The sequence below is a fragment of the Pipra filicauda genome, unplaced genomic scaffold, assembly GCF_003945595.2.
Source record: "Pipra filicauda isolate LSUMZ 115617 unplaced genomic scaffold, ASM394559v2 scaffold211_size2331000_pilon, whole genome shotgun sequence".
NCBI lineage: Eukaryota > Metazoa > Chordata > Aves > Passeriformes > Pipridae > Pipra > Pipra filicauda.
Genome location: NW_024104323.1, coordinates 255,625 through 267,748, shown reverse-complemented (window position 1 = coordinate 267,748; position 12,124 = coordinate 255,625). Strand labels below are relative to the sequence as shown.

At 42.3% G+C, this 12,124-nt stretch overlaps 1 protein-coding gene across 1 annotated transcript; it reads left to right on the top strand.

Moving 5' to 3' along the window:
- Positions 1-260: 260 nt before the first annotated feature.
- On the top strand, positions 261-12,070 carry SLC6A4 (solute carrier family 6 member 4). Its single transcript, XM_027744445.2, has 13 exons — positions 261-903; positions 1,649-1,783; positions 2,401-2,620; positions 3,006-3,144; positions 3,525-3,659; positions 5,180-5,283; positions 5,975-6,102; positions 6,426-6,538; positions 7,291-7,422; positions 8,466-8,565; positions 8,916-9,016; positions 10,397-10,564; positions 11,347-12,070. Exons 1-13 carry the CDS (start codon positions 441-443, stop codon positions 11,419-11,421), a joined length of 2,013 nt encoding a protein of 670 aa, XP_027600246.1. The 5' UTR covers positions 261-440; the 3' UTR covers positions 11,422-12,070.
- Positions 12,071-12,124: the final 54 nt, after the last annotated feature.

Here is a 12,124-nt window from a genome sequence, read left to right as displayed (position 1 = left end):
CAGAGAACAGAAGACAGCAGGACTGTGACTGCCTGTGAGGTGTCCAACAATGCCCAAAGTCCCGCACACCTGCCTGAGAGGGTGCAATGCAGGTACACCGACCTCTGCTGTGGAAGAGGATGACTGTTTCCTTCCTTTCTCTGGACAAAATCCTGGATGGATTATCAGCTCTGTGATTCACATTGCATGCTGTGATGGCTAATTCCTTCCGACGGTATTTTAATCACAGAATCTGTCAGTTGTAACTTGAAAGTCACCAGAATCATGGATTTGTAACTCTCTTTTAATTTCTTAGATGGTGCCTGTGCCTTCAATTTGATGGATTTAAGTATGGAAGAGGAATTCTAAAAGTGGTGGGAATAAAAGTGTGGGAAGACAAGCCACGAGGGGACTCTGTGCTGCTGCCTGTCTGCAAGTGATCAGAACAAATCCCAGAAAAAATGGAAAAACAGGCAACAAGCAATGAGACTGAGCCACTGACTTCCAAGAAAGACGTCTCAGACTGTAACAAAGGAGAAGATTGTAAAGAGAACAGACTTCTGGTCAGGAACCCTAAATCTGCCCTCCGGCTGGTGGAGGATGGCAATAAGGTCCATCCCAGCCAGGGGGATAAAGGGGAGGCCGCTCAGATCTCCAATGGTTATTCAGCAGTTCAGAGCTCGGCCCCCTGCAATGGGATGGGAGAGGTGGAGGATACCCAGGGCACGGCCCCAGCAGCCACAACCACCACCACAACCACCACATCCACCACCTGTGGAGCTGAAGGGCAGCAGCAGCTGATGGAGCTGGAAGACAGAGAGACCTGGAGTAAAAAAATTGACTTTCTCCTCTCTGTCATTGGATATGCAGTGGATCTGGGAAATGTGTGGAGATTTCCCTATATATGCTACCAAAACGGAGGAGGTCAGTGCCCAGCCCTGTCGGGTGTTTCCTAATGCTGAACTTCCTTGCTTATAAATGGGTGACTCAGTGGCTTTTAAATTATCATGTGTACCAAATAACCAGAGGGAAATGACTTACTTTTTAAGCAGACTGGAAAACTTAAATATTGGGATAGGATAACATTAAGATGAAAGAAAAACTAGTCAGCAGGATTTAAAAAATCAGTATACAATTAGAAGCTGAGAGCAAGCTATGTGCAGAATCACCCTCCAACAGGAAACACTCAATCCCTGTCCAAAGGAGTATTTTAAAGTCAGATAAACCAACATGTCAAAACCAACTCATGAGGAAGGTGAGGTCTTAGACTGGCACAAGAGACAAAATATAAATCTAAAATCTACTCAAGGAGATCTTGGAAAGGACTTTTGTCTCCTTGATGTAACAAAGGCATTTTACTGGCTAAATAAATTATTTTATCTGCAGCCCATTTCACAGCTGTACCCACTGTAGCCAGTGGAGTCTTGGTGAATCCTACATGTACTCACTACAGAAATGTGAGAAATTTGGCCTGGGTGCTGCTTCTTGTTCACACAGTTAAGTAGTTACTCTCACAAGAAATCCCGCAGTAATTCAGTGTGGAGCACTGGCTACAGAGGGGATATGCATTTTCCCTGTGGGATAAAAGGAACTCCTGTTTCTGGAGTGCTGGTACTGTTGGAAGAGAAGTCCTATGAAGAGTTACAATCATGTGCTTTCTCTCTTGCAGGAGCATTCCTCATTCCTTACACAATCATGGCCATCTTTGGAGGGATTCCCCTCTTCTATATGGAATTAGCACTAGGACAGTACCACAGGAATGGGTGTATTTCCATTTGGAGAAAAATATGTCCTATATTCAAAGGTAAAGAAGGGAAATGGAACTTTATGAATAACTGGAAAATTTTCCTATAAAGATGAAATTTCTGGGAAAAAAAGGAAAATCTCATAAAACTCTTAAGGCTTGTTCTACACAAGATTTTGGTTTTACAAAGAAAGCTTTCCTAAAACTCTATGTACATCTGCACGCGTGTGTACTGTTGTACACACCTATAATATGCAACTCTCAAATTGATTAGAGGCCAGTCCACTTCTCTGACCCAAGCCTGAAAATATAAATAAAAGATAAGAAAAGAAGGAGTTCTATATGCTCATTTACTGTTGTTCCCAGTGTTATAGCTCTGGTCTTGTCTTTTTTGAGACTGCAAGATGTCTATTTCTAAATTCCAGAAATTTAGGAACAGACAAAAAAATCTCTATAAGCATGTTCTGTCTTGTCTAATGATGTTTTAGTGGGATCAGATCCTGAGTGTTTCTGAAGTCACATGAAATTCCAGCATTGTAAACACCTGGGAGGGTATGGTTAAGTCCTGCAGAGCTGCCCTAGAAAGTCACTAATGGTAGTTGATGTGACAAACAATTCCTTTTATTTTTGGCCTAAACTTTACACTGACTGCATGTAATTATTTCCTGCCTCCCTAGGAATTGGCTTTGCCATCTGTATAATAGATCTTTACGTAGCCTCCTACTACAACACCATCATGGCTTGGGCCTTTTACTACCTCATATCCTCCTTCACGGCGGAGCTGCCCTGGACCAGCTGCACAAACCCCTGGAACACAGGCAACTGCACCAACTACTTCAGCAAGGACAACGTCAGCTGGTCCGTGCACTCCGTCTCTCCCGCAGAAGAATTTTATACGTAAGTGCATGTAAGTGAGGACGGTGATAGGAGACAGTCTGGTGGAGCAGGGAGCAAGCTCTTCCTTGGAGGAGAGCAGGGCTTAATGTTAATGGTGCCCTCTTCTGAACCATTAAAATCACTGAATATTTGTAGGTTATGTAAGCTTAGAGTGTATGGGGGTACTCAGCTGTCATCACTTATTATCCCCGACGTACCATTAACGTCAAACTTTCAGCTAAAACAAAATAAATCTGAGATTACAAGACTCCGAAGGCTACTTATCAAGGCCTCAGGATTCCTTGTAATGCTCACACCACGGTATGGGACTGTTCAAAGCAAACTTAGGGTAAGCATTTATTAAAAAAAAAAAATATCTCTACTGTGTTTTTCTTTCCTCTTTCAGCCGCCAAGTTCTACAGGTGCACAGGTCTGAGGGGCTGGATGACCTGGGGGGCATCAGCTGGCAACTGACCCTCTGCTTGTTGTTAATCTTCACCATTGTGTACTTCAGCATCTGGAAAGGGGTCAAAACATCTGGCAAGGTGAATGCAAAAGTAGGATAAATCAACTTGGTACAGGACAGTCTAGAGGCAGTTCTAAATGAGCCAGTTAACTGTCAGGGAATTGTCTCAGTGTTCATGACAGGGATTATAGGCTGATTATTTGGGAATGCTGTAGAGTGACTGCTATTGTTATCCAAGTAATACATGACACCAGTAAGTTACACCCTTGTTCTCTGGGCAAGAACAGCCCTGCCAAGGAAAGCGGGTACAGATGTGCACACTGCCTGTCTGCAGACCCTCAGAACAGCTCATGTGAAGATGTTATAAATCCTAAGAGATATAACATAAATATCTCATTCTTATTACCCCTGTTAAATTTCTACCTGTGGCAAATGCTGTGTTACCATTTTCCCTCACAGGTGGTTTGGGTGACTGCCACGTTCCCTTACATCATCCTCTTTGTCCTGCTAGTGAGAGGTGCAACTCTGCCTGGGGCTTGGAGAGGTGTCCTCTACTACTTGAAACCCGACTGGCAGAAACTCCTGGCCACTGAGGTAAGAAACAGCATCAGAGGGCAGAGATTTGCTTTTAGCCTATCTGTGTGTATCAGCACATACATAGCTCAGTGTCCAAAAGAGCATGATTGAACAGATGTCTCAGCACAGGCTTAAAAGCCTGACTCCATGCTCTTGTTTAAACAGTCCTGCTACTCCTTCCATAATTATGAAGAACTTTAAAGATGAGAGTCCACCATCAGTGGCAGAATTCCCATACAGTGTGTGAATAGAATTAGCAATATGATTTGAAAGAAAACAAATGACCAGTTTTTCATTAGAAAAATGGTGAACAGGCTGTGGAGGAGGAATAAATCAGACAGGCCTGCATACACCTCCAAAATCTGGAAGGAAAGGAGGAATGAGGACAAGACTGAGTGAACCAACAAACCCCAGGCACTCCAGTATCTGATTCAGCCTTGAACTCCGTGGATGACAAACAGTCCATCAGGTCCAAGGCTGCACTTACTTCACTGCCTGTGAAAGTGTCTAGTGAGGAGGGTGATGGAAAAAACCCCAAAGCAATAAATACTACAAACACATAGATTAAAAATTTCTAATGTTTGCAAGTCTGGTGCTGCCCAGCTGATATGGAGAGTTTTGAATGAAGAGGAAATGAAAAGACACCAGTCTCTGATAAAGCAGCATCTCCAATAAGGACCCACATCTTCTGAAAAAGCAATAAAGGGCATTGATATTGTATTGGATGTATCTGGAGTGAGGACAGCAGATTGCAATCTGTGTGCTGGACGATGACAGAGCTCTGTCTGGGTGATACAGGATGGCCTCACACGATGGAAGAGAATATTAGAAATGAGTTGTAATGAACTCCATGTTTCAATCAAAAGAGGATAAATGAATGAGGACTTTCACCTTCAGAAAGAGAACTGATATTGTACTTTAGAACATTACTCATTAGGGCTGTGGCCACTTTTCAAGTACAACAGGCTTTTCATAACAAGATCATCACACTTGCATCTGTCACGGCTACAACAAAGCTGAATTGAGTCCTAAGGACCAGAACTGCACCCACACTGTCAAATGGATTTCCACAAATCTAGGAAAAATCTGGACAGTGTTCAGCTACTACTTAGCCTGGAGGACACAAAGCCAAACACGGGACTACTCCACAGCACACAGAGTTTGGAGGACTCCAGACTGCAAAATCATGGATAGAAAGTTCTCTATACAAAAGTGTGCAAAACTTGCGTTAAACTGATTACGAGGCAAATCACTGACTTAATCTAAAATGCTGCCAGAAGTGAAACTGCCACAACAGTGCAGAGAAAAAAGAAGCACCCATAGGCACCAAAATTAGAGTAGATATTTACAGCTCTCACAGACCTATAATAATCATTCATATTTCAACATCTCTCCTAACAAAGTGTCAGTTAGACCAGGATTAGGACACAGGCAGAGCACTGAAAAACCCTTTTGTAGGCCTAAGTGATATTCTGAATATGCCAAACTCATTCAATCTGTTTCACGTCATTTTTTTCTTGATTTTCAATATTTTTCAGGTTTGGGTGGATGCAGCAGCTCAGATTTTTTTCTCCCTGGGACCAGGTTTTGGGGTCCTATTGGCTTATGCCAGCTACAACAAATTCCATAACAACTGCTACCAGTGAGTTCTACCTTATTCTAAAAGTAAAATCGAGTTAAAAAATGTAACTGTGGGTATTGATGAAAAAGAAACACGGTGCTGGTGAAAGGCACTGAAATGTCAGACCTGTGTACATACAAATGAGACAGAAGTGTAACAACAGAAATCCTTATTGCAAGAACTTGCAATCTAAAGCATTTCTCCTCTGTTGTGCCCACCTTAAAGAGAAATCATTTTCACCAATTACAGCAGAGGTCTAAAGTGTAGAAAACTGTGGCAACAAAATGGACTAAACCCCTGCCAAACCATCACACTGTAATTATTTAATCTTAGGAAATGACTTCATGTTCTTGAGCTGAAAGGCAATTTATAGTTGTTTCCTTGTTAAATTGAAAAAATTCTGTTTCTAACTTGTGAAATAAAATTCTCAATTCTTTAATATTCCTATAGTAATTCCTATTCTTTTAAAACAGCCAGCATTCAATCTAGTGTCAGACTAATGTTACAGCACCTGTTTGAATTTGAAGAAGGAAAAGTAGTCATGGGTTGTTTTATTTTTTAATTTCTTTCAAACCTGCTGCTTGTTTTTTTCCCTGTATTCTCCTAGTTTTTCTAGGAGTCTGTCCAGACTGTTAACTCACCCCATCTGGTTGTAAATTACTCTTTGCAGCAGATGCACATTCCCTGATGTGAGTTAGGTCTTCTGTTGCAGAGATGCTCTGGTTACCAGCACCGTGAACTGCGTGACCAGTTTCGTGTCTGGATTTGTCATCTTCACTGTGCTGGGATACATGGCTGAGATGAGGAACGAGGATGTGTCAGAGGTTGCCAAAGACACCGGTAGGTTAATGCTCTTACACACCTCAAACTGCTTCTAAGAAAGGATGTATTTGTGTGATACCTTCTAGATCGAGAACAGCCCAAGTGATGAGAAATATTTAGTGTTGATTCAGGATACTGACTTTATGATATGGGCACTGTTACCCAGTAGAGCTAAAAAATTAGCCCATAAATACAGCACATACAAGTCATATTGCAGCTTCACACACGTGGTGGTAACAGCCTGTGGGGAGTTTTCCCCTGGGAGATAACATGTTTCAGTGACCCAGCCTGCCCTCCCTGCAGCAGCACTGCTGACAATTATCCCAATTCTCTGACACCAGGACCCAGCCTGCTCTTCATCACGTACGCCGAGGCCATTGCCAACATGCCAGCTTCCACCTTCTTCGCCATCATCTTCTTCCTGATGCTGCTCACGCTGGGATTAGACAGCACGGTGAGTAGTGGGGCTCCCAGACCCTCCATGTATGGCCTCAGCCCCCCCGACAGCACAGAAACAGAACTGCAAACATTGCACTGTCACTGGGGGGTTTACAGCAGGATTGGCAACTCCAGGTGCAACTATTACACCAATTTTTGCCTAAATATAATTAAATGATTTGTCACTGTCATACTGTGACAACTCCTAACAGGCCCAGAAACACAACCAAAGCACTTGATGCACAAACCCCTGGTTGAATGCTGCCTTCCAGGCTCCTTCTCGCTTGTAAACCTACAAAGCAATTATTAAATTCTGGAAGTTTTTCCCACAAATTGGATTTAAAAGGTGGGAACTGGAGGTGGGAACTCTCAGCGGCACTGTGAGAAGGAGATAACACTAAAAGCTTATGATGTGAGCCTGGTTTTACAGATGGAGAATTAGCTCCTTCCAGCAAGGCTGAGCTCAGCTGATTTAACGATCTTGGTTCTACTGAATCACCTCCCACTTGTCCCCACCCGAGTGCCTGTAACACAGAACTGCCTCTGGATGACAGTCCATTCCTGCAGATACTTGGAAGACTAAATCCCCACCCTAAAGAGCTTTAAAGAGCTTTCTGAGGAGAGACTTGTCTAAACAGCAGCCACACCACCTCTATAGCAGAACAAAGCCCCAGTGTTTCTGTGCTGTAAAGCTCCTTTAAGTATCGAAACACTTTCAAGCAGGTAACACTGCCCTCTATTTTCCAGTGATTTTTCCATGCTTTTCAGTTTGCAGGACTAGAGGGAGTGATTACTGGAGTACTGGATGAATTCCCACATGTCTGGGGCAAACGCAGGGAATTGTTCGTCCTTGGCCTGATCGTTGTTTGCTTTTTGGGGTCACTGGCAACCCTGACATTTGTGAGTATTTCACCCACTCCCAGCCCTCCTCACTGGCAGTTTCCTGCAAAGGACATCTTGGAGAGGGTGGTATTTTTTCAAGAGAGTTTCAAGACATCAGATTAAATCTCCAGCCTGTGATCTTTATACATTAGAAATCTGTTACTTGGAATAAATGTGAACACTATTTCACTAGGAAATGTGTTGCAAAATGATCCTACTGCAACACATCATAAATGACACGGCTGCTCCAGCTGCTGCATCAGTCAGCAGACAGCCCTCCACATTTTGTGTGTGGTTTACTTCATGTTCCCAGAAACTCCATGTTTAAAAATAACACGAATTGTTATAACTTCCCCAATGTTTAAAATGTATTTTGAATTACAAAAATTATCAAAAATGATCTGCTAGAAAATGCTGTAGTTGACTGTTACAGTTCTCCAAAAACTTCTAGTAATGAATTTCCTGGATATCCCAGAAATCATTAGTCACACCAAAGAGTTCCTGTGGGGCTTGTGGATTTCATTCTCACAATAAGAATTTTTTGAATAATGAGTGTAATGACCATAAGGGAAAAAGAAAAAAATACTTGGCTTTCCTGTCACGTTTCACTCCACTTGCTCATTTATATGTAACTTCCTTCTCATTTAAAGTGTTTGCTCTACAAGGATGATTAGTCCCTCCCCAAGGAGCCTCCTCCTTCATGATTCTAGACCCCAAATGGGAAGAAAGTAAAGCAACACTTAATTTATTTCCTATTCAGTTGCTATAACTCATGTTGGAGAAAGATGCCATCATAGAAGGCAGGCAAAAGCCATCCCGCCAACTACCACCAAACCCCATTTTGTTCAGTAAAATCCAGGTAGAACTGCCAGCAGGTTTTAGCTTTTCTGCATGGCAACCCCAGTGGTGAGGGATGTCCACAGAGAGCGAGCAGATCACCAAGGATTTCCCTGGCAGGAACTGCCACAAAGGGACAGAACTGAGTGAATTTCCCACCCGAGAATAAGCAGGATTTCCATCCCTGGATCCCTGGGACACTGACAATTCGATGTCCTTTCCAGGGGGGAGCGTACGTGGTAAAGCTGTTTGAGGAATACGCCACTGGTCCAGCTGTCCTGACCGTCGTGTTCCTGGAAGCAATTGCTGTGTCCTGGTTCTATGGTAGGTCTACAAACACTCCTGAGCTGCTGCAGTGCAGCATTTCCTCAGTTTCTGCAGACAAAGATCAATGATGTCTCCAGAAAAAGTTCACAAAACCTTTTTACAAACTCACTGATTACTAAATCCGTGAGAATTAATATTGTTCTCTGAGAGAAGTACAGAGACACCTAAAAGTAACAGGAGATAGAATTCAGACCAATGAAGGATTTAATATAATTAAGAGTTATAGGAACAAAACAGTCTTTGGTGCTGGATTCTGGATTTACTTGCTTGGCATAAAAACTGCTGAACATCTACTTAGGGAAAACTTAGATCTGCTGTCACCCCTCTCCTCCCACTTGTCTCCACAGGCATCACCCAGTTCTGCAACGACGTGAAGGAAATGCTGGGCTCTGCCCCAGGCTGGTACTGGCGAGTTTGCTGGGTTGCAATTAGTCCCCTCTTCCTTCTGGTGAGTTTTCTTTGGAGCTTTTTCTTTCCAGCACAAGAAAATTACCACTGAGCAATGCAGTTCCTTAGACTCCTAAAAGCTAAATTCTGGAATTTTCTTGTGAAGTTCTTCAGTAATAATTTTCGTTGAACCAAAAAGGCTCAATTAATGATAAAGCCAACGGAATGCTGCAAGGTCTTGTTACTAAATCATGATTTTAAGGATTTCTGTAGGTGAGTTAGCTGAGTACATCTAGGTTCTGAATAACTTTCCTCCTTCCCTCTGCTGAGCAAACTCACTTTGTTTTGTTGCTTTATGTTTATCTCAGCAAAATGAAGTAATAAGAGCTGATGAAACACACTGTCAGAGGAGGAAAACCAAGATCAGTAAATACACTGTCTCAGCAACTGCTGACCGACAACTTCAGAATATTCCACTTAAATTTTACGGCAGTTAATTACAACCTTTATAAATCTATAATTCAGAATGGGAAATACTGCCCAAATATTTGACTTGGCAGTATTATTGATAACAGTTGAACATAAAGTGTTCATTTCCTGATTCAAAATTAGTTCACGCTGTCTTTTATTCTGACTGGCCTTAGTGGGAGCAGAGCAGGTCAAGATGGAGTTTATGAAGCACAGAATGTAGATTTAAGACCTGCAGAGTGAATTCAAAGCACTTGTAATGATCAAGGCATAATTAACAGACTTTCATTTTATTACTCCTAGAAAAAGAAGGGATGAAAAGGCTATAAATAAAAATGTGACACCACGGTAATTTTTATAGAACTGTTCTCTTTGTGATCCTAAACCAGCAAAATAAACAGAGGCACAGAGCTCTGGGGATGTGGTTACCAGGCAGAGCTATCTGCATTCCCTGTGGGAACTAACCCAAAATAAGGAAAGCTCAGAAGGAATGATGTAATTTCTATATGGATATTTTCCTGGCAATCTTGAGCTTCTGATGATACTCTGGAAAAAACCAAGTCAGAGATCCTTCCAAAGATATTCACAAATATTATTCCTGTGATATTCAACTAAAAGTATTGGTTGCTTCATAGGACATTTCTCAGCCATGAATGATATGCTCAGGAAAATGATGCAACAGCATTAACCAAGCTGACATTTCTTTCTTTTCCTATATTGACAGAGAGCAGTGCAGTGTGAAGAGAATCTGCTTTGGAAAGCATCACTTTGGTCTTTTGTTTTGTGGTTTGTTGTTGGGTTTTTGTTTCTTTTTTAAAATCCATACTAACGTAATTCAGGATTTTTTCAGTGTCAACATGTGTTGAGTCCTACTAATTTATTTATTTCAGTGCTAGGCAGGAACACAGAATTCCCCAGTGTGTGTGTGCCACCAAAATCCACTTATTCATTCTTCATTCTTTCTCTTTTTCAGTTTGTCACTTGCAGCTTTCTGTCCAACCCTCCTGAGCTGAGGCTTTTTGAATATGATTATCCCTACTGGACCACAGTGGTGGGTTATTCCATAGGAACCTCCTCTGTCATCTTCATTCCAATCTACATGGTTTATCGGCTGATCATCACCCCAGGAACACTTAAGGAGGTACCCAAGATGCTCTGTCGCTTCTATTTGATGTTAGGAAGGAGGTGATTCCCATAAATATTATGAGTAGGTTTTTCTAGGGATTAATGACCTGGGACTTGGCTGTTCTGGCCCTGACCAGCTGAATGCTAATTGACTTCTGCCCATTCTGAGGGATTCAAAAGTCTCCCCAGGTCTTACTGAGGTCACTGAGATATTCTTATAAATATTATATCATGTAATTTTTTTAAGCTCTGCTGAACTAGAGGCTCTTCCTAGAAATCACACCAGACACTGTCATGCAAAGAGGCAGTGAAAGGCTGGTTCCCTTGGGTATATCTGTAAGAAAGGCTTCTTTTTCTCTCCCATAAGATAAGATTTCTCTGCCATAAACCTGTGGCAGCCTGTGATGACAATTTTGGGATTTACTGTAAGTTCAAATAAATACCAGTTCATAAAGAATATGTTCAGTGGACTCAGGGTATCCAAGTAAACTGCAAAGTCCTAAAGCACCAATACAACAACTGCCAAGCTTTGATTTCAATTATGTTACAAATAATTAAAAAAACCCACTGTGTACTTTTATAGCACTTTACACCTTCATAGTGCTGAAATAACAGAGGCCTGAAGTAATAAGTGGTAGTAGTTCAAGAGTAGTTTAAGTAGTTAAGTAGTTCAGTAGTTAAGTAGTAGTTCAAGAGGTGTAACTCAAAGTCATATTTTATTATAAATCTCTTTCGAAATGGCTGTCATGTATTACCTCTAAAATTAATCAATTACTAATATTGATTGTTTTCCAACAGCGTATTCTGAAAAGCATCACTCCAGAAACAGCTACAGAAATTCCCTTTGGAGACATCCGCCTGAATGCAGTATAAACACCCTGGCTTTGGGGGGACAGAGGGGAGCACAAGATGTCACTTTCCCCACACTCCCCCCGCCGAAGAATCCCCTTTCCAGCTGAAACAGAGGAGTTTTCCATGGAGGCTGCAGCACTGACAACAGGCATTTGGGAACGTGATGCCTCCAGCACATTCACCCAAGCAGTTCAACGAAACCTCCTGTGCACTTCCAACCAGGCTGAACTGAGAACTGCCTCCCTCTGGAGCACGAGGACGCCTGTGTGCATGGGAACATCCCTGCTCCACGTGTGGGCACCGGGGGACTGCAGCAGCCCCTCCAGGATGGGTGGGATTAGGTGTGAACCCCAGTCTGTGGCAGTGCTCCCGTACCTTCCTCAGTGTGGTCGTTCGTCCCGGGCAATGTCGTATTCGCTTTAAGGTCCTAATTGCTTCAACTACATGGAAAAATGCACAACTACTTCTGATAGCCATACATCACTCGAGCAACACAGGGTTTTATAAACTAGGAATAAAAAAAAATAGTTAATCCCCGAGGTTTGTAGTGGAGGAGACAGAGGGAGAGGAAACAATCCTGAGCAGGACTACATACAGCTCTGCACACATCAGCACTGGCCTCCTTTTCATTTCCTGCATTTTGTAAGTGGTAACGATTTCTAGTGTTTCTTGCATCATAAATACTGCAAAAGCAATTTTTGTGATGTTTTAGGCTTCACTTTCC